General features: G+C 31.7%; 1 protein-coding gene across 2 annotated transcripts; it reads left to right on the forward strand.

Annotated features, from left to right (window-relative positions):
- Window positions 1-1,187: 1,187 nt before the first annotated feature.
- LOC143080613 (putative aminopeptidase NPEPL1) lies at window positions 1,188-25,014 on the forward strand. Of its 2 annotated transcripts, XM_076256537.1 has the most exons (13): window positions 1,188-1,325; window positions 4,605-4,761; window positions 5,624-5,794; window positions 7,533-7,787; window positions 14,866-14,947; window positions 15,858-16,000; window positions 16,796-16,873; window positions 18,035-18,135; window positions 18,476-18,530; window positions 20,053-20,134; window positions 20,405-20,568; window positions 21,709-21,819; window positions 24,644-25,014. In XM_076256537.1, the coding sequence occupies exons 2-13, from the start codon at window positions 4,612-4,614 to the stop codon at window positions 24,800-24,802; spliced, it is 1,551 nt and encodes a 516-aa protein (XP_076112652.1). In that variant the 5' UTR covers window positions 1,188-1,325; window positions 4,605-4,611; the 3' UTR covers window positions 24,803-25,014. The 2 variants fall into 2 exon arrangements, with proteins under 2 accessions (XP_076112652.1, XP_076112653.1); XM_076256538.1 differs by lacking the exon at window positions 1,188-1,325 and having other exon boundaries at window positions 4,687-4,823.
- Window positions 25,015-25,226: the final 212 nt, after the last annotated feature.

The raw sequence follows: 25,226 nt of genomic DNA on the forward strand, positions 1-25,226 counted from the left end.
GTAATTTGAAATCATATTGAATGCTCCATTTCTACACTTTTGGCTTTACATAATAAAAGTTGTACTTTGTTAATTAAATTATATATTGTTTTCAGTGTTTGGTTTCATTTACTTAGATATATTATAGCGCATCACTTTTGGCATCAGTTGTTTTCCGCACACATCAGTTTACAAACTAGAATTAGCTGTGGTCTGCATCCCCGAATCTTAGGCAGAATTGTTCCTGCTACATACTTTTTGCCAAAATGAAGATTTTATTATGTTTTTTTTTTCTCTCAAATAAATGATAAAAAGTACGGGTTCCCACGCTTTCTTTAAAATAAAATATAAGAAGATAGCTTTTATAATATATTTTAAGAAAATAAAAATAAAAAATGGTGTCACAAAACTTGTTTTCTTGCTATAAGTAAAACATAAAATTTCCCTATATGTCCAGTGTAAATTTTGTACTTAAATAGTTATCTCCCCTTAAATGGAGTTATTTGAAAAATGAATTCTAAAACCACAAATATTTAGTATTTGTTTAAACATTTTCTAAAATGTTTTGAATTACTAAGTTTTCTTTACATAAATAAAAGTTTAACCAATACATTGCAAATCTGTCTCCAAATTTGCAGATTTCGGCAAAGAACTAGAACTATTGTTTCTGTGATTGTACCGTGAATTCAAGATGGCGGTAGACTCCTGGTACCCGTACATATACTAATACCGACCGTGCAAGGGCTGTTTAGCCAGTCAATGTCGTTAAAAACTTCCATTTGTTTGTTCTGTCTAAATACCGACCGTGCAAGGGCTGTATATATGTCACCGAAACTATTTATTAGAGTACATGGTGTAATGGTTAGCACTCTGGACTCGGAATCCAGCGATCCGAGTTCAGATCTCGGTGGAACCTCCAAATCAATATAATCAACCAATTTTTTTTCCAGGAAAGGGGGGCGGGTCCCCTCTAGATCCGCCTCTGCACCACATTACACCTGAGATTACTATAACACACCTGTTATAGTAATCTCAGGTTACACGTACATTTTTCAATGAATTTAGTTTAAAAATACAATATTTCATCCTGTTTTACTCTTAATTTGTCCTCTTGTCGCTTCTTGCTATTTTGTATATATGAATATCACATTTCCGGTGACGTTTCTCCACATGCAATTGTTTTCGTTGCAAGAAACGTCAGAAGAAAGAAAAGGTTGCCGTAAGAGTGACATGTAATCTACACTTCAGTATTATAAACTTCTTGGACCCGACGTGACTTGAACCTTTTAGTTTAGAGTTTAACAGTTAAAGAAAATCGAAGACAAGACACGTTTATGTAAACCTAGGTGATTATCAATTGCATAAGGATTATCTGGGCTGTATATCTTTGTTTTGATTCCATGTGAAAGCTCAGATAAATGACAGATCATGACAGTGTTAGATATCTGATTATCAATAACATAAATTGTTGCAAAACCATACTTATAAGGCAGTAAGGGAGGTTTTCTGATAGCAATACCGTAACTAGGAGAGGGGGGAGGGGTGAAGAAATGCCATCTGAAAAAGAAATAAACAATACTAATACTGATGACACAGAAGCTATACATGCTATAACAGCAATCATGTTAATCATATACAGTGGAGTCCCCGGTGTCCGCGCGGCCCGTGATATCGCGCATTACCTGATTTCGTCATATCAACACAGTAACACAAATAAAATCGATCGTATTACTGTTTTAGCCCTCCGAAGGGATGAAAAAGAATAAAATTGTTAAGTTCAAGAGTTAATTAATAACTGCAATGCAGTGATTTACCATATTTGGCCAATTTCCATTAAAAAAAATACATTATCAGATAAAATTTGTTTTATTCAAGTCAAATTTGCATCAGATTGAAATAGTTTTTGCTCTGCATCCTTGGCAGTGTGCTTGGTTCAAACTCAACTATATTTCGTAGTACAAAATCTTTCCTTTATTCAAAATTAGCTATTTTTTGAAGACATGCGCGAAATCACCGGACATTGGATGAACTCTCAGAACAGGGGTTTCCCTTATTTTGGACACACATTACACAAAATATAGAGGATGAAACCATACAAACAGAATATTTTATGAAATAAAAGTATGTTATGAATGTGTTCACACAATCTTATCCAATCATTGGTTTTATCAGTTGAATGAAGTGAAGTCATAAGTCTTAGGTGCGCGGTTACACCCGACTGCACCGTAAGGCACAAAATGTGCAATATAATATTGAGTCTAGGAAAAACAGAGCTGGAAGAAAACATAGAAGAAAGTAAAGAGTGTTAAAATACACCTAATCGCTATTTATTCCATTCTGGATAAGTTCTAAATTTACACAACTTTTTCATCCAGTTGAAGCTATCTGGGACCCTGTTAACAATTCACCATGCATGATACTTTTTAATGAGGCCTGTTTAAACTACCGTAAATACTTCAAACAAAATATTTTTTTACTTCAATTTTAATTTCGAAAAAAGTGAATCATACTATATCAAAGTTTCTTGATGATCACTTTCTAAAGTTTTTTCTCCCTCAGCTCACTACTGATGACCTCCATTTTTCGGCCGGTGACCCAAAACAGGAAGTTGTATAAAAGACTGTTTTTCCCGGAATGGACTAAATAGCGATAAGGTGTATGCTGAGACAGTATGGTTCCCTTTTAAAAGAAAAAAACACCATTAGAAGATTTAAAACTTTCTTTGAATACATTGCCAAAACCGACTGGTCTACCAACATATAAGAGGGAGGATAGGACCTTTATCGGGACTCCGGGATCGGGTGTTTTTAAGCTCGGGATTTCGGGATTGACCCTTTCGGGATTCTTTCTTCGAATTTCGGGACCTCAGGATTTCGTGTTTTTTAAGCCCAGGATTTCGGGATGTCGTGTTTTTAAGCCCGGGATTTCGGGATCAGGCTCTTACCCTCCCTCATATAAGAGCAACTGAAGTTACCGAGCGAACTATAATACAGCTGTATTGTCATGATTACAGTTCCAATTAGTTTACATATTTTTTTTTATTCAATACTTATATCCAACTTCAGTTGAAAAACAAAACACAGGAAGAACAGACAGCACAATAGCCCCATGCACCTAATCACTATTTGCTTGCCATTACTGGACATCCGAAAGGTTCCTTTAAAATTTTATGTGACATTAGAAAATGTATGCCACACAGAGATCATTATATGTCATCAATAGTTAAACTCATAGAGTATTGTAAATTCTCAGGTCAATTGTCACAGATTCCCAAATAACAATAAGTTCTGTAGAAAAAACAACAAAAAGACCGTCAATACACAATGATACAAACAGCAGAGAAAATTTGACTGAGCAACATGAATTTTATCAGAAATGGGATGAATAACATAAATAATCACCAATCTGTTTGAATTGAAAGAATATTGGCATGGAAACCCTTAAAGAAGAATAAAAAGTACTAGACTCCCATACCTGCCAACTGTCACTATTTGCGGGGGATTTCCCTCATGGAGGCTCCCAAGTGGAAATTTTGTAAGAGCAATTTTGTCCACTATTTTAAAGAAAACAATTAATTTAACAATGGCTATGAGCTTGTTAAAGCACGAAAAAAACCAAAAAACCACATTAGAATGTATATATTTGAAGGCCCCCTTGAAGGTTTTTTAGGACTATAAGAACCATCTTTCACGTAAAACCCCATGGGCATTTTGAAAAGTTGGCAGGTATATATGGACTCCAAAGTAGACTAAACAAAGTCAATAAAACCTGAAGACTAAATCCTTGACTATATCAACAACAAAAAAAAGGTAACAACTGAAAAACAACTGTCATAAACCTGAATGAGTACAGACATTTTCTATCAAGTCTCTTTATACAATGTTATACACCACTCAAGTTTGACCACAATTCCCAGAGCTAGGGTATCAAGCCTCTTTATACAATGTTATACACCACTCAAGTTTGACCACAATTCCCAGAGCTAGGGCTTGAACCTTTTGTGACTACAATGTGCTTAACTGGAATGTTCAGATGTTATACTTCTTACCAAGTGAAGTGCTCAATAAGTATATCCAAGAAGACAGTACTTCTGTTTTTACAGTTTTCCCATAATTCTGTTATCTAGACTGTAAAATGAAAAGACCTTTTTAGATATTTTTTTATTTTAAGAATTGTAATTAAAATTTTGGCATTTGGACTGTTTTATTTAAAAAAAAAAATTGTCTTTCATTACACTGTCATGACTGTCCATATCAAAATTAAAAATCATTCTTATCTCTTTTTAGTTTAAACAATTGGTCACAGGAAGAATGCTGCTATTGAAGATTTTGTCCTTTTCTTTGTCAAAATGTGTAATTTCTTTAATTAAATCAGCCTAAAGTCATACTTCATCTTATTGCAAAGGATCTATGATCATGATTATTAGTTTCAAATACTACCAGTAAATATGATATAATTTAAGCAATAATTCTTTCATTTCATGCACTATACATTTTTTATGAACCATAAAAAGCCTTAAAAAATCCAACTTTTTGATTTGAAATGGTTAAAGATATACAAAAACATGATAAAATAAATATACTGAAGATTTAATTGAATTTCATTGAATATACATCTTTTTTCAGTTGCAGAATGGTGGCTGCTACTTTAAAGTTTGAAGGGACTCTAACTCCTTCAGACCCTCAAAAAAATTCAGTACTTATTATTGGACAGCCTAGATACTTATCAAAGATAAAGTATAGTGATGTGAAAGTAAAGTTAGAACCAAGAGTTGATGAAGAGGTATGAGTTATATAAAGTATAGTGATGTGAAAGTAAAGTTAGAACCAAGAGTTGATGAAGAGGTATGAGTTATATAAAGTCAAACATTAAAACCAGTGTGAAAGTGAAGTGGGGTATATATCAATTAGCTGTAGACAACAAAAAATATCTAAAAAGACATCTAGATAGCTCATGCAGCAATCAACAATATACAGGTATCAAAGCAATATGTCATCAACAACAAACAGGTTCAATGAGACAACAAACCGATGGCAACCACTAAACAATAGGCTGCTGACTTGGGACAGGCTCATTTGAATGTGTCGGGGTAAAACAGTTTGAAGGTATCAACCTTTCCTTAACCTGGGGCAGTGGTGTAACAGTACAACATAAGAACCAACAACCAAAACTTGTTAAAAAGGGCTTAACTTGACATCATCAAAGCAGAAAAACATCTAACAAAAACACTGACTGGACATGGCAAGGAATTTATACATCCCTAAAAACAAAAAAAGACACTTAAGTTAGTTAAGTACAGAACTAAAAGTACTTGTATATAGTGACAGCTAGTTAAAAGCTACATTTAAAGTATATATTTCTCTCTGTAAATTGTAATATACCAGATCAGTTATTGAAAAGGAAAAAAAACTGTATGATTATGTCTGATCTGTTTATGATTAAAGACATTTAGAAAAAGGAGAGTGTTTAGTTTGACTGTAAAAAGTAGATGTTTTGTCATGCTTGTGGGATATATTGACAATTTTTGTTCTCACATCAATACAATGGGATCATTGATATCCTAGTTACATGCAACAGTTTATTATTAGTTCATTTTGTGTGGATAGTTTATGCTTGCCATGTTCACAATATTTTCTGTTTTCAGACTTTCAAGAAAGCTTTAGACTCTAATTCAGAAATTTGTGCTTTATGGTTGAACAATGCCACTTTAGCTCAGCTGCCTGTCAAATGTAGTCGTCATAACACACCATCCAGGGCTCATGCTTTAACTAAAATGGTCAAGAGCTGTCTACGTGGAGGAGATGAATTTGTAGTGGTACTGTACTCTTTCATTGTTGTTTAAAATATATGTTTACTTTTTAAAGAAGGGTTAGACTTGTAAATTAGTGACAGTGAAAAATAATGTGACATATAAAAGAATGTTTTTTTTTAAATTTGGAGTGACCGCTTTATTTTATTTAGAGAAAAATATTTCCTTTTAATATGTATCCTTATACGATAAATGAGGTTCCTAAATCTCAGCTTTAATATAAAATCCACATGTTATCCGTTACCATGTTAGTGGATATTGACCACAAGAGATTAACTGCTGTAAATAACATTTTGAAGTACATCTTCAACAAACATGCTGGATTTTCCATGGTAGTTTTATTCATGTACAGATTTTAACCATCTATGATCCTATGATTTGTGAAATAGTTTTTTTTTATAAAATATTGAGATTTGCAAATAATGCAATCCAGTTTCACTTAAAAACTAAATATATTTTAGCAAAGATATATTAACAGCATGTTTTTTGAAGATGTACTCCTTATACATTTGAACAAAACTGGGGCCAGGGATTTCATTGAATCCTAGTATCATCTGAAGCTTTGCTTTTATTTGTAGCATTGAATTTTCAAACATCATTATAAATTCAATACAAATAGTACTTTTCACAACTGGATTAGATAGATCAGCTACAGAGCAGACATGTCATTTAATAGACCACTCTTGAAATTGTTGAATTTCTAGTGAACATGATTCTAGACATGCGTTAACATGGTTTAGAGGCATCATCACTTTCTTTCCATGTTATGTGATCTAGTCGTTGCAAAATATGATTATTCTGGCTAATTTAATTCTTAAAATTGATAATAAGCACTAATTAATCTCTGGCGCAGAGTTCGTATTCATCCCATATATGCTCTGCAAACTGCACTTAATATTGAGTGTAGTGTTAGGAAGTATTGAACGGAACGAATATGATGTCTACACTGGAGATTGAATTAACACATGTAGCACTGCTGTCATTAGGGAAATGTCTTTATTAAGTACCCATGGAACAAAGATGATTTCTAGTTTATCCTGCATAATGACAATCATGAAGAAGCTTCATGAACTTTAATAGTTCAGTAAAGCAGGCAGTCCCCTCTATCTGATAAATGACGTCATAAAAGGTGTGTATAATTGACAAACTTTTCTGTTGAAGGACAGAATTTGAAAGTAGTCTATCGTTTTGATTTAATTTATAGGAACAAGCTACATGTAATAATGTTCTTACTCCTGATTGCAGAAAATGCATTTGCTGACAATATGTATGTAAAAAAAAAAATTTTTGTGCTATTTTCACATTTCTTGATAGATGTGAGAAAAATATTTCTCCTCATTATATTGAAATATCTGTTCTTGGCAAATCATCGATCAAAATTCAATTATGATGTCAAATTTTCTTCTGAATTTTCCTGATGTGACGTCATGAAAAAAGGCGACTATGTCTGATGTTATCACATATAAAGAACACAACTTCCTGAAATTCCACCACTTTATAACTTGTGTATAATTATATTTCTCCACTCTCAACAGTTTGATTTTAATCATTTAAAATGCTTGGCAAGCCTCATGCTTTAAATATTGAAATTTAACTGACTCGAGTGGAGAAATATCATTACACATTTGTTGTAGTGGTGGAATCTATATATCTCTATAACCAGTGTAAATTAAAAGATCATGAACCATCTAAGTTTTTGTGGCCATTTTTTTCAGGAGCATACTCAAATAAATTTGTTTTTCAGATTGTTTGTGAGAAAAAAGATGTAGTTGCAACAGGATGTGCAGTTGCTAGAGCACTGCCTCTTTACCAGGGCAAGTCAGCATCTGTCTCTCCACAGAATGTCACTGTACAGTTTCTTTTGGCTAACGAAGACAGTCAGACACCACTCTCACAATCAGAATTAGACTGTCTTACAGCTCAGGCTCATGGTATAAGGCTTTCTGCAAAGATAGTGGATATACCATGTAATATTATGCATACTAATACATTCCTAGAGGTAATGATTTAGCTTTAGAACTTATTAATATCAAGTTATTAAGGGGGTTGTTTCACTAACTCATAATTTTGGCCCTAAAAATCTGAAAGATTTTAACTGCAAAGCTGTTGTGAAGATTTTATGAAAATGTATATTATAATGCTCTATTGTTTTAGTTCAAAAAGATTTTGAACTTATGTGCAATAAGTGATGTATATTCGACTTCGGTGAATTTGTTAATGCATGCTTCTTTACATAATTTAACAAAATAATTTCTCAGTTTTATAAAAAAATAAAAAATGGCACCACCTCTTGTCCACAAATATTTTTTGCTGAAATATTTTAAATATACTAGTCTTTACTTTGCAACCAAAATCATCAAATTTTGTTGAAAAAGATGACAAATTTCTAGAGAAACGTCCTTAAATGAAATTTATTTCTGTTTTAGGCTGATATATTTATAATACATATTATACATATACTGTTTGATACAGGTAATATGAAATGGCAAATTGTTCAACAATAAAACATTTAAAGTTAATGTTTATACAGAAATGCGGCTCAAATGTAACAGCATACTCTCATTATCCAATAAACACATCTCCTACAGTAATTGTTATCATTTAACATTTTAACAATGCAATTAATATTATTAACTATTGTTACTTTCAAGGTTAATGAGACTCATGAATCATGATAAATATTATAAATTACTACTCAAAGTATTTACAACAAATTAACATTACTTTAATATGAATTAATAGAAATCCTAATAAAATATTTATTGTTGAAAATATTTAAAAGGAAAGTTTTAACATTGCAGGCAGGCAGTGCAAGGTAAAATAAAGTCTGATACAGTATTGAAAACAAACTAATTGCTGTAAAAAATATTAGACTTAAATGACTAAGAGTTGAAGCTGGCCGCATACGAGCTACCCCAGTTGCAGGGGAGGGGGCATTAAGTGTTTCACGTATCTGCTCATACATCGGTACATGCATACTTGCATCTTAAAATTAGTTTCCATTCTCTAATATTAGTTTGCCTCAACCAAACATTATGAAACTTATTTACAATTCTTATTTAATATTATCACAAAACACAGATCATGTTTAAATTTGGGTGGTGTCACTTTTACCATTCTAGAATTATGCCCTTTTTTAAATGTCAGGAAAAAAAATGCTGATTTTTTTTATTGTTTCCATTTTCTAACTGAGATTGTCTCAAACAAAGGAGAAAGTTCAATAAGGGCCTTATTTTCCTGATTATAAAATTGAATGGAACAAGATAAAATATGATTTAAGTTGTCAGACATGTGAGAAAGTAAAATAGAACTATTTGTGTCAAAGTTTTATTCTAAAGCGTTGATTTCTACATCCAAAATAGGTCAAAACATGAGATTTTGACCAATTTTGACAAAATTGGTCGGTTTTCAACCAAATTAAGGATGATGAAACATAGAGCACAGGCGTCGACAAACTAAATATTCAACTTAAACATGTAAAATGTCATTCAAACATTGTGTCCAAAGATCTTTTTTGTCGACGTATGCGCTCTATGTTTCCTGTCCAATAATCAATGCAAAATTTACCAATTTTCATTGATTTTTCATGGAAAATGAAAATGAGTACTGTTTGTGACATCATCAGTACAACGCAGGAATGTAAATTTTCAACAAAAAGGCTTATTTCCTATCTAGTCACTGTAGTAGTTATGATTCATTGTGATATTGGTCAAACAATCCTAATTTGAAATTTAAGGTAAAAAAGAGGGCCATTTCAGGGCCTTATCAAACCTACTCCTTTAATTTCGTAATCTACAAAATCTAGATCATTACAACCTAGATTTGCAACAAGAAGTAATTGATTTAAAACAAATGGTTGAATCAATTATCAAAACAATCCATTCAAACAAGCAGGATCAAAGTCTCCCTCTTTCAAAAACTGTTAATTCGTCAACACAAACTGTTAGTACTCAGACAGAAGAACAGGAAAAGACACTGAAGACCCGTCATACTTCGATGCACATTGAATATAGAACTATTTCCACACAGATCTACCAACCCATTGGATCTGAAGAAAAACGTTTTGACCCTCCTCCACATAATGTAGTAGACTACCAACCAAAACCAAAACCTCAAAAACCTGAATCAGGTAAAACAGAATTCGGACCAACAGATTACTCAAATGACAATACTGTTCCCATTCCCAGTCGTTTCACTGGTGAAAACAACAAAACCACACTAATAATTGGGAGTTCCATTTTAAAGGGTATTCAACCCTGTGGACTACAAAACACTGAGGTATGTACCAACAGAGGAGCCAACATAGATAGACTGATAGATGTACTACAAAAGAAGGATATGTCAACATACAGAACAATTATTATCCATATTGGTGGAAATGACTTAGATAATGGTGACAATCTCCAAAGCATAAAAGATAATTACGAAGCTCTTTTATATTTACTGAATTTCAAATGTCACCCACATTGTAAATTTGTAGTTTCTGGAATTCTACCCAGAAAAGGACTTAATATGCATAACCCGAATGAAATGCTGAAAGACCTATGTGAACAGTTTAACTTACAATTTATTGATCATACAAACATGTTTTATGATAAGAATTACAATCTTTCTTATTCTTTTTTTCATCATGATGGAATTCATTTGTCAAAAAAAGGGACATCAGCGTTCCTAAGATCAGTCAACATGCATGTTAGTGTATTAAAGCATACAGATCAATCAGATAGGTATTGTGTTCACTGTGGTGAACCAAATCATAATTCAAAATCATGTAGACATGGTAGAAAGGTTCTTTGTCACTCTTGTAACAATTTTGGTCACAAAGAAAAATTCTGTGAATTTTATAATTAGGGTGATGGCAAAGAAGACAAAGCCCTACACAATCAAATTTTGAAAAATTCTTTTGAAATTTTAAACCACATATGTCAAGAATGTAATAATATTTCCTGCACATGTCTCTATTGTATTAAGGATTTAGTTTATCAGAAAATTGAAACCAGCTGTTCAAAATCTTTTTACCAATTATCTAAGCATAAGGATGTAATTAATAACTCTGATAAAATGACATCAGCATTAAATCAATTTGATACAACCTCTCAGCAGGTACCAGACCTATCCCTATCTTTGCCATCTCAAGTTTCTCAAGACATAATGTACAAAACAAATACTTTTGTAATACAAGTCACTGAGGACACTTTTAGTATTGAGGATTTTTTTATATTTTTATTTACTTATTATATAATATGTGTATCATGTTTATGTGTTATTGACAATACTTATCTTATTGATAAGAATACAGAAAATGATGATCTTGTAACATATGGATTTAACAAATGCAAAGGTCTTAAAATATGTTCCCACAATGTTAATAGATTGGAATGCAAGTTTGATGAGATTAGATATAATCTAATGTCCACTCCAAATCCCCCAGATATAATTGGTTATTGTGAAACTTTTTTGGGTAAAAATACTTCTGATAGAGAAATAGATATACCTGGATATATTTTACAAAGGACAGATAGACAATCCGATGGTGGGGGTGGCTGGGCTGTCTATTTAACAGAAACCACCTCCTTGTCTAGAAAAAATGATTTTGAAATAAGTAATATTGAAACTATGTGGTTTGAAGTTAAACCCAGCTATAAGAAATCTTTTTTATTGTGCTTTGTTTATAGGCCACCCAAGTCACTAATTGGTTGGATAGATAAGTTTGAGGATGAGATTAAGATTGCAATGAAATATAATTCAGATGTAATACTTATGGGAGATTTTAACATAAATTGTTTACAACCCAATAAAATTCCACAAAGATGGTTAACTGCTCTAGAAACTTATAACTTTCAACAGATAATTAAGGAACCAACTAGAGTAACAAATGAATCAAAAACTTTGATTGACCATATATATGTCACTAGTTTAAGCATGGTTAAAGAGGCTCATGTTTCTAAATATTCTATTAGTGATCACTATCCAATATGTATGACAAGACAAGAGAAATTGTATGATAAAAAACATTCTCATTCAACAATCACTTATAGAAATTTTAAGACTTTTAATGAGCAAAATTATTTAAAAGATTTAAAAAGTGCACCTTTTCAACATATTGAATTTGAAAATGACCTATCTGTTTGTATTGAAATGTGGTACAACATTTTTAATAACATTTTAAATAAACATGCCCCTATTGTGAAAAAGAGGGTAAAAAAAGACAGACAGCCTGAATGGTACAATAAAGAAATCTCATATGCAAGAAAAATGAGAGATAAATATCACTCACTGGGAATGTGGGCTGAATATAGATTCTGGAGAAACAGAACAAAACATATTATTGATAAATCTAAACAGAAATATTATAATGATATGATAAAAGACTCAAAAGATTCTAAAACACTATGGAAATGTATTCACAGCCTAAATCCATCTAATCCATCAAAACCACATGAACTTATTACAACTCGAGACCATAAAACAACCGATCATAAAGAAATTGCTAATACGTTCAATAATTATTTCACCTCATGTGTTGAAAAATTAAGGCATAGTAGGGCACCAATCAACTCAAATTTTAATACTCTGACAAACTATATATGTACAAATGAAATTCTTGAAAAAAAGGCATAATAAATTCATCATTCCTCCAGTAAAAGTTTCAGAACTATTTGCTGAAATAACTAAACTAGATGTTAAGACATCTTCTGGTACTGACAATATAGGTCCTAAGATTTTAAAACTTAGTGCTCCTTTCATAGCATCTTCCTTAACATACATTTTTAATCGAATGATTGATACTGGTATTTATCCATCTGTTTTAAAAAATGCCAAAGTAGCTCCAATTTTCAAATCTGGTGAAAAAAATGTAGCTAGCAATTACAGACCAATATCTGTTTTGCCAACATTATCAAAATTAATTGAGAGACATGTATCTAAACATCTGTATAAATATTTGACAAAGTTTGATATTTTACACCCTTCCCAGTCTGGTTTTAGACCCAACCATTCATGTCAAACTGCCCTCATTAATATTATTGATAAATGGCTACACGAAATGAATAATGGAAATATCAATTTGGCAGTCCTCTTGGATTTTAAGAAAGCTTTTGATGTTGTTGATCATGAAATTCTATGTAAAAAACTTCTGATTTATGGCTTCCATGAAGATAAAGTTGATTTTTTAAAATCATATTTGAGTGAAAGAACACAGCAAGTCCATATAAATAATCAGTTTTCTAATAAAAAGTTTATAAATTTTTGTGTTCCACAGGGCTCGATACTTGGTCCCATTTTGTTTGTTTTGTTCATAAATGACCTTCCATTACACATCAAAAACTGCCATACAGACTTGTATGCTGATGACACAACTATACATACATCAGGAAAGACTATTGGTGACATGCAATTAAAAGTACAAGATGATCTCCAATGTGTTGAAAAATGGTGTCATGAAAATAGCATGTTCATAAATTCAGATAAGACGAAATGTATGGTTATAGGTACAAGACAAAGGCTGCGTTTAAATCAAGCAGATCCAGTTCTAACTATTGAGAATAATATTCTTCAAAAATCATCAATTGAAAAACTTTTAGGTGTTAGAATTGACTCTAATCTGTCCTGGACAGGCCATATTAATTACTTATGTTCATCAATTTCATCAAGAATTTTTTTACTCTCTAAAATCAAGAAATTTCTAAATATTGATCTAAGAAAATTATTTTATAATTGTTATATTCTCCCACTGATAGATTATTGTTGTATTATTTGGAGTGGTTGTGCTAAAAATGAGCTAGTCAGAATAATAAAATTGCAAAAAAGGGCTGCAAGACTTATTTTAGATGCTGATCCACTTTCATCATCCGCTCCACTGTTTAAACAGCTTGGATGGATGACAGTAGAGAACAGAATCTCATACCACAAATCTGTTTTGATGCATAAATGCCTTAAGAATGAAGCCCCTGTATATCTCACTGAAAAGTTTAAAGAAATGCCAGAAATAAACCAATATCGTTTGAGAAATGCCTCTTGCAAAAATTTACAAGTTCCAAAAGCCAAAACAGAGCTTTATAAGAAATTTTTTATATATTCAGGATCTATTTTATGGAATAACTTACCAATATCCCTGAAAAAATCAACCTCAAGTACAAGCTCATTCAAAAAAGATTTAAAAAGTTACTTGATGGAACATTAAGAAGCTGTGCATTTTTTATATGCATAATAAGTTTCACACACTTACTCAAACTTATGATATTGTTGATGCCAATACTATACATGTCATATATGAATTTGTAACTTTTACCTGTTTTGAAAATTGTATATTTCATAACAATTTTTTTATTTCATTATTCATGTATGTGTGTCTGTTTGATATTTTGTAATTGTTTGTTATATTTCATTGTATTTTATGAGGGCCTCAGGGAAGATTAGCTTTACAGCTAACTGTGTAACCCTCTTTAGATAAAGAATTATTATTTAATGATGCTTACATATAATGCTTAAACTAATAAACACAGATCAAGTTTGAATTTGTGTGGTGCCACTATTACCATTCTATAGTTGTGTCCATTTTTAATGATATATGCTAGCAGGGGTATCATATTGGACACATTCTCCATTCATTAACAATATGTATGCATATATAATTTAGTAGAAATATGTTTGTCAAATGATATATGGGCTCTTATATGAGGAAATACTATATTACTCATCTGTGCAAATAAAAATAAAAAAACCAATAACGAACAAAACAACTTTTGAATAAAAAAAACCCAACAATTCTCTTGAATTCCTTTAATTAAGTCTTTCCACTTTTCACCAAATTTGTGGTCACATCAAATTTAATTTAACAGTACACATGTTAATTAAGGTGTGGTATTAAAAAAGATATATGCCAAATTAGGGTTTAGACTCAGTATTAATGTGATCAGATGAACAGGACATAGTGACTTATTCACATACATATATTTTTGTTTTTAGATATATTATGTTGATAAGCACTTAAAATAAGTTGTCTAATACCTGATTTTATTGTTCTTATTTTTGCCTTAGTAATTAGGTTTTCATTTTTCACATTAACTGTGTTTCAGGAAATAAATGAAGTAGGTAAAGAATTAGGAATAAAACCAATGGTTATTGCAGGGGAGGAGTTAAATGAAAGAGGATTTGGAGGCAAGTTTCTAGCTGCTACAGTTACTTCAAAATATTGTTTAATCTGAAAGGAATTAGAAGTTGATGGCAGTTCTGTGGTGGTCTCTATCACAACTGTTTAGAGATTGACATCTAGAATAGACTCATGATTATTATGGAATTGACCCATATTTATTATTGAATAAACTCATATTTATTATTGAATAAACTCATATTTATTATGGTATAGACTCATATTTGTCATGGTTCAGTCTCATATTTATCATGGAAGGCCACATGTTGACCTGTAGTCAAATTGTTATGAAAATCTTCAATGTTTTGTATTAATTTTCTATCAAAAGTTAATTGTCTTACAAATGTCCTCAGTTGACAAATATAAAAAAGAAATCTATTGAGGTAAAAGTTTATATATTTCTTTATTAGTATGTACCACTAAAATTGAAAAGTTCATAAAAGGCAGAGTGAAAATATTGTTGAATATTTGACTGGCTCTAATCCACAGCCAATATCTGAGGGTCAAAACTAAATCCTGGGATATTTGGCTACATAATTAATCAAACCAACTGCCACAAAGAATTTGCATAGGAGAAATTTTCCCAGACAAATTATACGTTAAAAAAAATATAAAAAAAAATAAACAAGAATGTGTCCTAAGTACACAGATGCCCCATCCTCACTATCAGTTCCTCAACCAAAAACTTAAACCTGAAGCAGGACAGACGGACAAACGGACGAATGAACAGGCGGACTCACAGACCAGAAAACATAATGCCCATAAATGGGGCATAAAATTAAAGTAGGAGGTTCAATAAAATGTTTAGATGTTTGTTTAAATTGAATCTTCATGAATATATAATGTGGGGAAAGCTGTTATCAATTCATCAATAGGTTTAATAAAATGTTTAAATGATTGTTTTAATTCTATCTTCAGGAATATATAATGTGGGTAAAGCTGCTGTCAATGCCCCAGCCTTAGCTGTACTCAGTCATAAACCCACTACTGCCACCAAAACCATTGCTTGGGTTGGAAAAGGTATAGTTTTTGATACTGGTGGATTATGTATAAAAACAAAGGTAAGATCTCAGTCTTTTTTTTGATAATTTTGAATAGCCCTGTAATTTAAAGCAATTTTTTTTTTTTTTTTTTTTTTTTTTGTAAATTCTGATATCTTTAAACGAGCAAGACTGTATTATTTGTTGATGGAAATTTGAATGCTATTTATCATTTAACATTCATCACTTTTTGTGTTGCGTAAGGTGCAACTTATATAGCTTTATAACTTTACGCCTCCTCCATTAAAGACTAAAGCAATAGAAAAAATAAATAAAAAATGTGTTGCCATTGTAAGGCTGTGTTTGATATTTATTCTTGCAATAGTTTTATGTTGACTAATCCCCCTGATGTTTAATCTATGTAGCTGTAATAAAATATTAATTAAGGAATGACTAATATTTTTTCTGTCTATGAAGAAATAACATAAAAAATGAGGTGCACACTGAATAACGTGCGTAGCGAGTTATTTAACAGTGTGCACTACATTTTTATGTTATTTAGAATAGACTGACAAAATATTACAGTTATTTCTTATAATTTAATTCTAAATTCCATTTTAAACGGGCATCCAAAATTAAATTATTATATATTAATGTACAGAAATTGTGAAGTTGTGACCTTTAAATGAACTATAATATAAAGAAAAAAAATCTCAGACCTTTTTTTTCTAAATCTGATTTTGTTTAGGTCCCTTTCTTTTCTATAAAAGTCCAAGTTAATTTTCTGTAACACTAGAATAACGTTTTCTTTTAAAAAAAAAATGAAGCTTGGATGGATTTTGCTGTATTTTATAACATCTTTTTGTCACATTTCAGACAGGGATGTGTGGTATGAAGAGAGATTGTGGTGGAGCAGCAGGAATACTGGGAGCTTTCTATGCAGCAGTTAAACTGGTAAATTTGTAATACATCAATAGTGTCAGAATAGGAATTTTAATAATAATAAATACAGAATTATTCACAAAAATATCTGGTAGTAAAAGGAATTTTGATTAATAAATCTTGATACCAGGGTCATATGGAATATTGAACCCCCTGAAAATTTCCTTGGGGTTCAATTTTCCATATGACACTGGTTAACTGTTATCAAAATGAAGGTTTTATTTACAGAACCTTAATGAATATAATGATATTTGTCACTTGATCAATTTTGTTAAAACTGACCTAAGGAACATTTTTCTCATCACTCGGCGTCCATCGTCCGTTGTTGTCTGTCGTCGTCGTCCGTCGTCGTTAGTTACTCTTTTACAAAAATCTTCTCCTCTGAAACTACTGGGCCAAATTCAACCAAACTTGACCACAATCATCATTGGGGTATTTTGTTTAAAAAATGTGTACGGTGACACAGCCAACTAACCAAGATGGCTGCCAAGGCTAAAGATAGAACATAGGGTAAAATGTTGATTTTGGCTTATAACTCTGAAGCCAAAGCATTAAGAGCAAATCTAAAGGGGTTAAATTGTTTATCAAGTCAATATCTATCTGCCCTGAAATTTTCAGATGAATTGGACAACCGGTTTTTGGGTTGCTGTCCCCCTATTGGTAATTTTTAAAGAAATTTTGTCGTTTTTGGTTATTATCTTGAATACTGTTATAGATAGAAATAAACTGTAAACAGCAATAGTGTTCAGCAAATTAAGATCTACAAATAAGTCAGACGTGACAAAAATGGTCCATTGACCCCTTAAGGAGTTATTGCCCTTAATAGTAAATTTTTAACAATTTTCATTAATTTGGTAAATTTTGGTAAATTTTTACAAAGTAATTTCATGTTACTAATGGGCAAAGTTCATTATAGAAAGAGTTAATTGTAAGTAGCAAGAACGTTCAGTAAAGTAAAAACTTCAAACACATCACCATCACCAAAACACAATTTTGTCATAAATCCATCTGTGTCCTTTGTTTAATAATATGCACATAGACCAAGGTGAGCGACACAGGCTCTTTAGAGCCTCTAGTTAATGGTTGAGATGAGTAATTTTATGTCGGCAGTATTGAAATAATGGGCAAATGAAAGACAGTATGTTTTTTCATATAAACGTTTTATTTATGTAGGGTTTTAAAGAGAATCTTCATGCTGTCTTCTGTCTGGCAGAGAATGCAGTGGGACCTACAGCGTGCAGACCAGATGATGTATTTACAATGTATTCAGGATTGTAAGTCTTTTAAAAAGTTAAAGGACCGATAACATAAAAGATAAAAGAAAAGAGCCAAACAATACAAAAACAATCCAACTAAAAGCTACACTGAAAGAACTGAAGACAGACATGTCCAGCTAAGCTAACTATTTATATGCTAACTGATGTTCAATGTCATGTTTTTAACTGACCTTAAATCTGAACTTGATTATTTTGCATAATTACCTGTCAAATCAGATACAAATGCAATCTTCTTTTGTTCAATGGATAGAACAGATAAAGTATATGCAATGCGGGGGACATTGGAACTCTTTTATTTGCTTGATCCTATCATGATATATTTAAAATGTGTTTGTAGAACAGTGGAAATAAACAACACTGATGCTGAAGGTAGACTGGTTTTAGGAGACGGGGTAAGTTATTCTACCTGGATTATTGCAGCGATCATTAAGCTGATAAGTTCTATTGCTGCCTTGTAATTAACTTTATATAATTTAATTTTAGATGTAACGCGTCTTCTGATTGGCTGACGTTATTTTGTTATGAGCCGATAGACATAATTTAGTCATGTTACCGTGATGTCATCAACGTTTTTTCATGGGTTTCTACGGTTTAAAACGGAATTTAGAATTAAATTATAAGAAATGACTGTAATATTTTTTCTGTCTATTCGAAATAACATAAAAAATGTGGTGCACACTGTTAAATAACCTGCTACACGCGTTATTCAGTGTGCACCAAATATTTTATGTTATATCTTCATAGATAGAAAAAATATTAGTTATTCCTTAAATAAAAAACTTATATTTAAGCTATGAGCTGTGCGCATAAATAGAATGAATATTTTAATTTTCCTGTACTGGTATCTGATGGTTTCCATATTTCTTAAATTCTTTTCACATTTGAATAGTGCTACTTTTATACTATGTCATCTGATGTCATGTAGGATTAAACTTCTTCCCTTTATACTATGTCATCTGATGTCATGTAGGATTAAACTTCTTCCCTTTATACTATGTCATCTGATGTCATGTAGGATTAAACTTCTTCCCTTTATACTATGTCATCTGATGTCATGTAGGATTAAACTTCTTCCCTATCCTATGTTCATCGCTTTCTGCACAAACTATTCCTGTTGACAGACTATTCCATTGATCAATGATCCTTTGGGAAAACGAATGAAGATGTTGAGTTGAATTACACCTATTTTTAATTGATTTCATGGGCAGAAAAGATGTGTATTTGGGTCAGTCCAAATATATCACTCTCCTTTTAATCAGGATTAACTCTTAAATATCCACTGGGGATCATTTCTTAGGTTTCTTACTGGTTACATTTAGAAAAGAAATTCATTAAAAAAAAACATATTTGGAACTGTTACTTTCTACAAAGAGCAAAGAAGTGCCACCAAGTTTTCATGAATGTTTAACATAGCTAGTAGAATTTATCCTATATTTTTTTGTAAATCAATAAAGGAAAATTTATAAGAATTTTTATAATTTTAAGTAAGAAAAAGAAACATCTAGCAATGCCCTATTATGTGCTGATTAGTTATCTTACATGACCCAATTATGTATTTTTACTTTAAAATAGATCTGTCAATTATTATACCCTAAAGAACCGCCAATTATCATACCCTAAAGAACTTTGGCTTTGAATTGGGCAAGTTTGAAAACCAGTGCCAATCAACTATTAAAAAGAGTTGCACTTTCCTTGGAAATATGAATGATATAGAAAATTTCATTGTAGGCACTTCCAAGTCTACATTTCTTTTAAGATATTGATAAATACATGTAGTTTAAAAGAACCAAAAAACAAGTTGTATTTAGTTTTTGGGGAGCACTGGAACTGTGTTCTCTTATTGAATAATTTTTAATAACAAGAAGCCTATGCTAACTGTCAAAATCCACTGAATTACTTTAATTGTATTGATAGGTAGCATATGCAAGGAAAGATTTAAAGGCTGATATTATTGTAGACATGGCAACATTAACTGGTGCTCAGGGAATAGCTACTGGTAAGTTTGTTGGATTGTTGATGTAATATTAATATAAAAAGATGTGGTATGAATGTCAATGAGCTCCACTAGAGACCAAATGATGTAAAAGATTAGCAACTATAGGTGATGGTACCACATCAATATTTTCTTAACAGAATGGTGTAAATGATTAGCATTGAATTTGTTGTCACAAACTCAGAAAGACTATATGTTAAGGGTATATAGAGATCTGATTAAAGCTAGTTAATTATTAATATTAAAGTATCCATCTATTTTTCTTCCTTGTAGGCAAATATCATGCTAGTATACTAACAAACAACGAAGATTTAGAATTAGCCTGTATTAGTGCTGGAAGAGTTTCTGGTGACCTCGTTCATCCAGTGCCGTATTCACCAGAACTTCATTACAGTGAATTTGCCAGTTCAGTTGCTGACATGAAAAACTCGGTGGCGGTAAGAATTGTTTTTTTTATCTTTTGGCATAACATGTTCATATTATAAGATATAGCTTTTAAAAGAATTTGTCCAAAAGGAATTTTTGAATGTCCAAACTTTATTTAGGTAAAAAAAACATTCTGAAACAATTTCAAGATTTATAAGTTATGATAATGTTATTTTAATTTATAAGTCAACTATGTTTGGTCTGTTCACTGATTGCTCCGTGTACATGTTTATGTATGCAGGGTTCATCTCAACTTGACTGCATCATATCATGATCAGTAAAGTAAGTAAAACATTTGTGTGTTTGCGCTCTTGTTTGTATTACAGGACAGAAGTGATGTAAATGATTCTTATATATCATACCAGAATATTCATTCTGTCTAGAATATATATTTTAATTATCAGTGCTGGGAAAACATATTGCAATGGGTATATTCTGCCCCTTAATTGTTTGGGGACAATGTAAAACTGAAGGTCTAACAAGAATATTAAAATGGTTAAATAAGTGCAGAAAAAATGATTTTAGATACAGATCCTTTTTCTCTTTTCAACCTCCTTATTTAAAGAACTTGGTTGTTTGACAGTTGAAAAGTTTTTAAAATACCACAACTATTTACATTCCAACAAATTGATCATATTTTAGGAAGAAACAATAGTGTTTATATTTCATTCCTTAATATTCAATATATTTAAAAAAACAAAACAAAAAAAACAATTAAATGAATCTCCCAATTAGAAAGGTTTTAAACAGAATAATATATTATAGCTGATACTTTAAAATACTTAGCTATAGCATATATAAATTTTAGTATCTAGTTTAAACTATTTTATCTGTCATATCATGATGCTCTCAGTTCTTTTGAATATCTGTTTGGTGACACTGAAACGTGATAAGAAATCAATTATAATAATTATAAATACAATCATCTTTATCACACACATCAACTGTCCTTATGCCAATTAAAATGTAAGCTGTGCTCGATCAGTTGAAATAATACTGCTAATAACTATGGGAAAATATCTGTTTTTGATTGCATTGTATGTGAGGGCCTCAGGGATTGTTTTTTGTAACTAAGTGTATTCACCCTCTTTAAATAAATAAATTTATTATTAATATTAATTATTAATATTATTGTTATTTTTGTATTACAGGATAGAGGCAATGCCCAAGTATCTTGTGCTGGACTATTTATTGGTTCTCATTTAGGTTTTACTTATCCAGGAATGTGGTTGCATATAGATATGGCTGCACCAGTACACAATGTAAGCTATTTACCAATCTTATTTTTGGTCATTAATTTTTTTTGCTGATTAGAGAGTAAGCGGATCAGTATAACGTAGTGCTTATTTTTAGCTCACCTGGCCCAAAGGGCCAAGTGAGCTTTTCCCATCACTTTGCGTCCGGCGTCCATCGTCGTCCGTCGCCGTAAACTTTTACAAAAATCTTCTCCTCTGAAACTACTGGGCCAAATTAAACCAAACCTGGCCACAATCATTATTGGGGTATCTAGTTTAAAAAATGTGTCTGGTGACCCGCCCAACCAACCAAGATGGCCGCCATGGCTAAAAATAGAACATAGGGGTAAAATGCAGTTTTTGGCTTATAACTCAAAAACCAAAGCATTTAGAGCAAATCTGACGGGGTAATATTGTTCATCAGGTCAAGATCTATCTGCCCTGAAATTTTCAGATGAATCGGACATTTCGTTGTTGGGTTGCTGCCCCTGAAATGGTAATTTTAAGGAAATTTTGCTGTTTTTGGTTATTATCTTGAATATTATTATAGATAGAGATAAACTGTAACAGCAATAATGTTCAGCAAAGTAAGATCTACAAATAAGTCAACATGATCAAAATGGTCAGTTGACCACTTTAGGAGTTATTGCCCTTTATAGTCAATTTTTAACCATTTTTCGTAAATCTTAGTAATCTTTTAGAAAAATCTTCTCCTCTGAAAATACTGGGCCTAATTTAACCAAACTTGGTCATAATCATCATTGGGGTATCTAGTTTAAAAAATGTGTCCGGTGACCCGCCCAACCAACCAAGATGGCCGCCATGGCTAAAAATAGAACATATAGGTAAAATGCAGTTTTTGGCTTATAACTCAAAAACCAAAGCATTTAGAGCAAATCTGACGTGGGGTAATATTGTTCATCAGGTCAAGATCTATCTGCCCTGAAATTTTCAGATGAATAGGACATTTCGTTGTTGGGTTGCTGCCCCTGAAATGGTAATTTTAAGGAAATTTTGCTGTTTTTGGTTATTATCTTGAATATTATTATAGATAGAGATAAACTGTAAACAGCAATAATGTTCAGCAAAGTAAGATCTACAAATAAGTCAACATGATCAAAATGGTCAGTTGACCACTTTAGGAGTTATTGCCCTTTATAGTCAATTTTTAACCATTTTTCGTAAATCTTAGTAATCTTTTAGAAAAATCTTCTCCTCTGAAACTACTGGGCCTAATTTAACCAAACTTGGTCATAATCATCATTGGGGTATCTAGTTTAAAAAATGTGTCCGGTGACCCGCCCAACCAACCAAGATGGCCACCATGGCTAAGGCCTAAAAAAAAAAGATATGTGTTTCCGGTAACATCATTTTGAAAAATAGGGTCGGTAGGTCGGAATTCTTTTTTTTTTTTTTTTTTTTTTTTTGACATCGTAAATGAAATCCGGAAAATTATCATGGTTTTTCCAAGTCCGGATCCGTAATTAGTTTCAAAAACCGGAAGTGTGCCATTTGCAATGTTTTTGAAGCACCTGCTGTGCAAATTATTTGGTTTTTAACCTATTTGGAATACCTTTTGACATTAATAAAATGTTTTACTGGCTTTCTATGCAAGTAGAAGCAAGAGAGAAAAAATATTATGTCATCTATCAGAAGCCTGTGTCAAAAACGGGGTCGGTTGATACAATTTTTTTTTTTTTTTTTGAAGATCCAATAAAAAAGTTAGGGTCGGGGCTAAAAAACAGGGTCGGTCGGGTTACCGGAAACATCGATCTTTTTTTTCCCAGCCTAAAAATAGAACATATAGGTAAAATGCAGTTTTTGGCTTATAACTCAAAAACCAAAGCATTTAGAGCAAATCTGACAGGAAGTAAAATTGTTGATCAGGTCACGATCTATCAGCCCTGGAATTTTCAGATGAATCGGATAATCGGTTGTTAGGTTGCTGCCCCTGAATTGGTAATTTTGAGGAAATTTTGCTGTTTTTTTGTTTTTATCTTAAATATTTTTATAGATAGAGATAAACTGTAAACAGCAATAATGTACAGCAAAGTAAGAACTAAAAATAAGTCAGTATGACCAAAATAGTCAATTGACCCCCTAAGGAGTTATTGCCCTTCATAGTCAATTTTAACAATTTTCTTAAAATTTGAAGATTTTCAATAACATTTTCCACAGAAAGTACTGTTAGAGATAATTGTAAGCAGCAAGAATGTTTAGTAAAGTAAGATCTACAAACACATCACCATCACCAAAACACAATTTTGTCATGAATCCATCTGTGTCCATTGTTTAATATTCACATAGACCAAGGTGAGCGACACAGGCTCTTTAGAGCCTCTAGTTTTTTTTTATTTCAAGGTCTAAAGGTAATAGAATATTGTAAATATTATAAATGCCTACAAAGTGTACAAAACAACACCAATATTCAAAAATGAAAACATTGAATGTAATTATCTATAAATATTTTGGATAACTGATATCCTTCACCAGTATCATTATGATGTAAAATTAATCATATCAATCTAATCTGTTGGTTCCTCTGTGCGTCCGTCTGTTCGCCATATGTCTGTACCGTCTCAGGTTAGAGGTAGTTTTTGATGAAGTTGAAGTCAAATCAAATTGAAACTTAGTACGCATGTTTCCTATGATATGATCTTTCTAATTTTAATGCCAAATTAAGAGTTTTTACCCCATTTTCACAGTCCTCTAAACACAGAAAATGATAGTGCGGATGGGGCATCCATGTACTAAGGACACATTCTTGTTTAATTTTATTTTGATGCAGCATGAGCAAGATGCATTTCTTTGTAAGCAGCCATTTCATGTGTATTTGTTGTTTTATATGTAGGGAGAAAGAGCCACAGGATATGGTGTTGCATTACTCACTACCTTATTTGGAAGTCAATCCCAGAATCCTTTGCTGCAGTATATAGCCCCATCTATAGCAATTCAGGAAGTGATGGATGTTGATTGTGAAGAGAGTGATACCAAAAAACAGAAATCTTAGTGGAATAGTCTTTGTATTATAATCAGCCTGTCTATTTAGCAGAAACATTATATGTTTGACCATGCACCTTGAACAATTTATACTCAGAGAAATATTGAAGTGCAAAAATCAAGTAGATAGAAAAAAAAATTCTCTTTAATTTTATTGGAAATTTGTGCAAGCAGAATCATCATTATAGTTTTTGTCTTTGATTAATAATTTATATAGATATATATGTGTCTGTTGTTTTTGTTTTTCCTTGTTAGTTGTATAATATTTCTCAATAGATGAAAACATCACTAAGAATTTTATCTGTATTTTCCTTACAAAACAGACTTGACTTCGGTGACAAATATTGATTGAAAAATTACTCAAGTGAATATTATAAAATAAATGCTAGAGGAAAACTCAATACTTGTTGTAAATAACAACTGAAGCCTTAATA

Source organism: Mytilus galloprovincialis, chromosome 6 (genome assembly GCF_965363235.1).
Source record: "Mytilus galloprovincialis chromosome 6, xbMytGall1.hap1.1, whole genome shotgun sequence".
In the NCBI taxonomy this organism is placed as follows: domain Eukaryota; kingdom Metazoa; phylum Mollusca; class Bivalvia; order Mytilida; family Mytilidae; genus Mytilus; species Mytilus galloprovincialis.

Coding starts and splice junctions, on each gene's coding strand:
- LOC143080613 (XM_076256537.1), top strand. CDS start 4,612: ATGGTGGCTGCTACTTTAAAGTTTGAAGGGACTCTAACTCCTTCAGAC. Junction 4,762..5,623: donor AACCAAGAGTTGATGAAGAG/GTATGAGTTATA, acceptor TTCTGTTTTCAG/ACTTTCAAGAAAGCTTTAGA. Junction 20,135..20,404: donor TGCTCAGGGAATAGCTACTG/GTAAGTTTGTTG, acceptor TCTTCCTTGTAG/GCAAATATCATGCTAGTATA.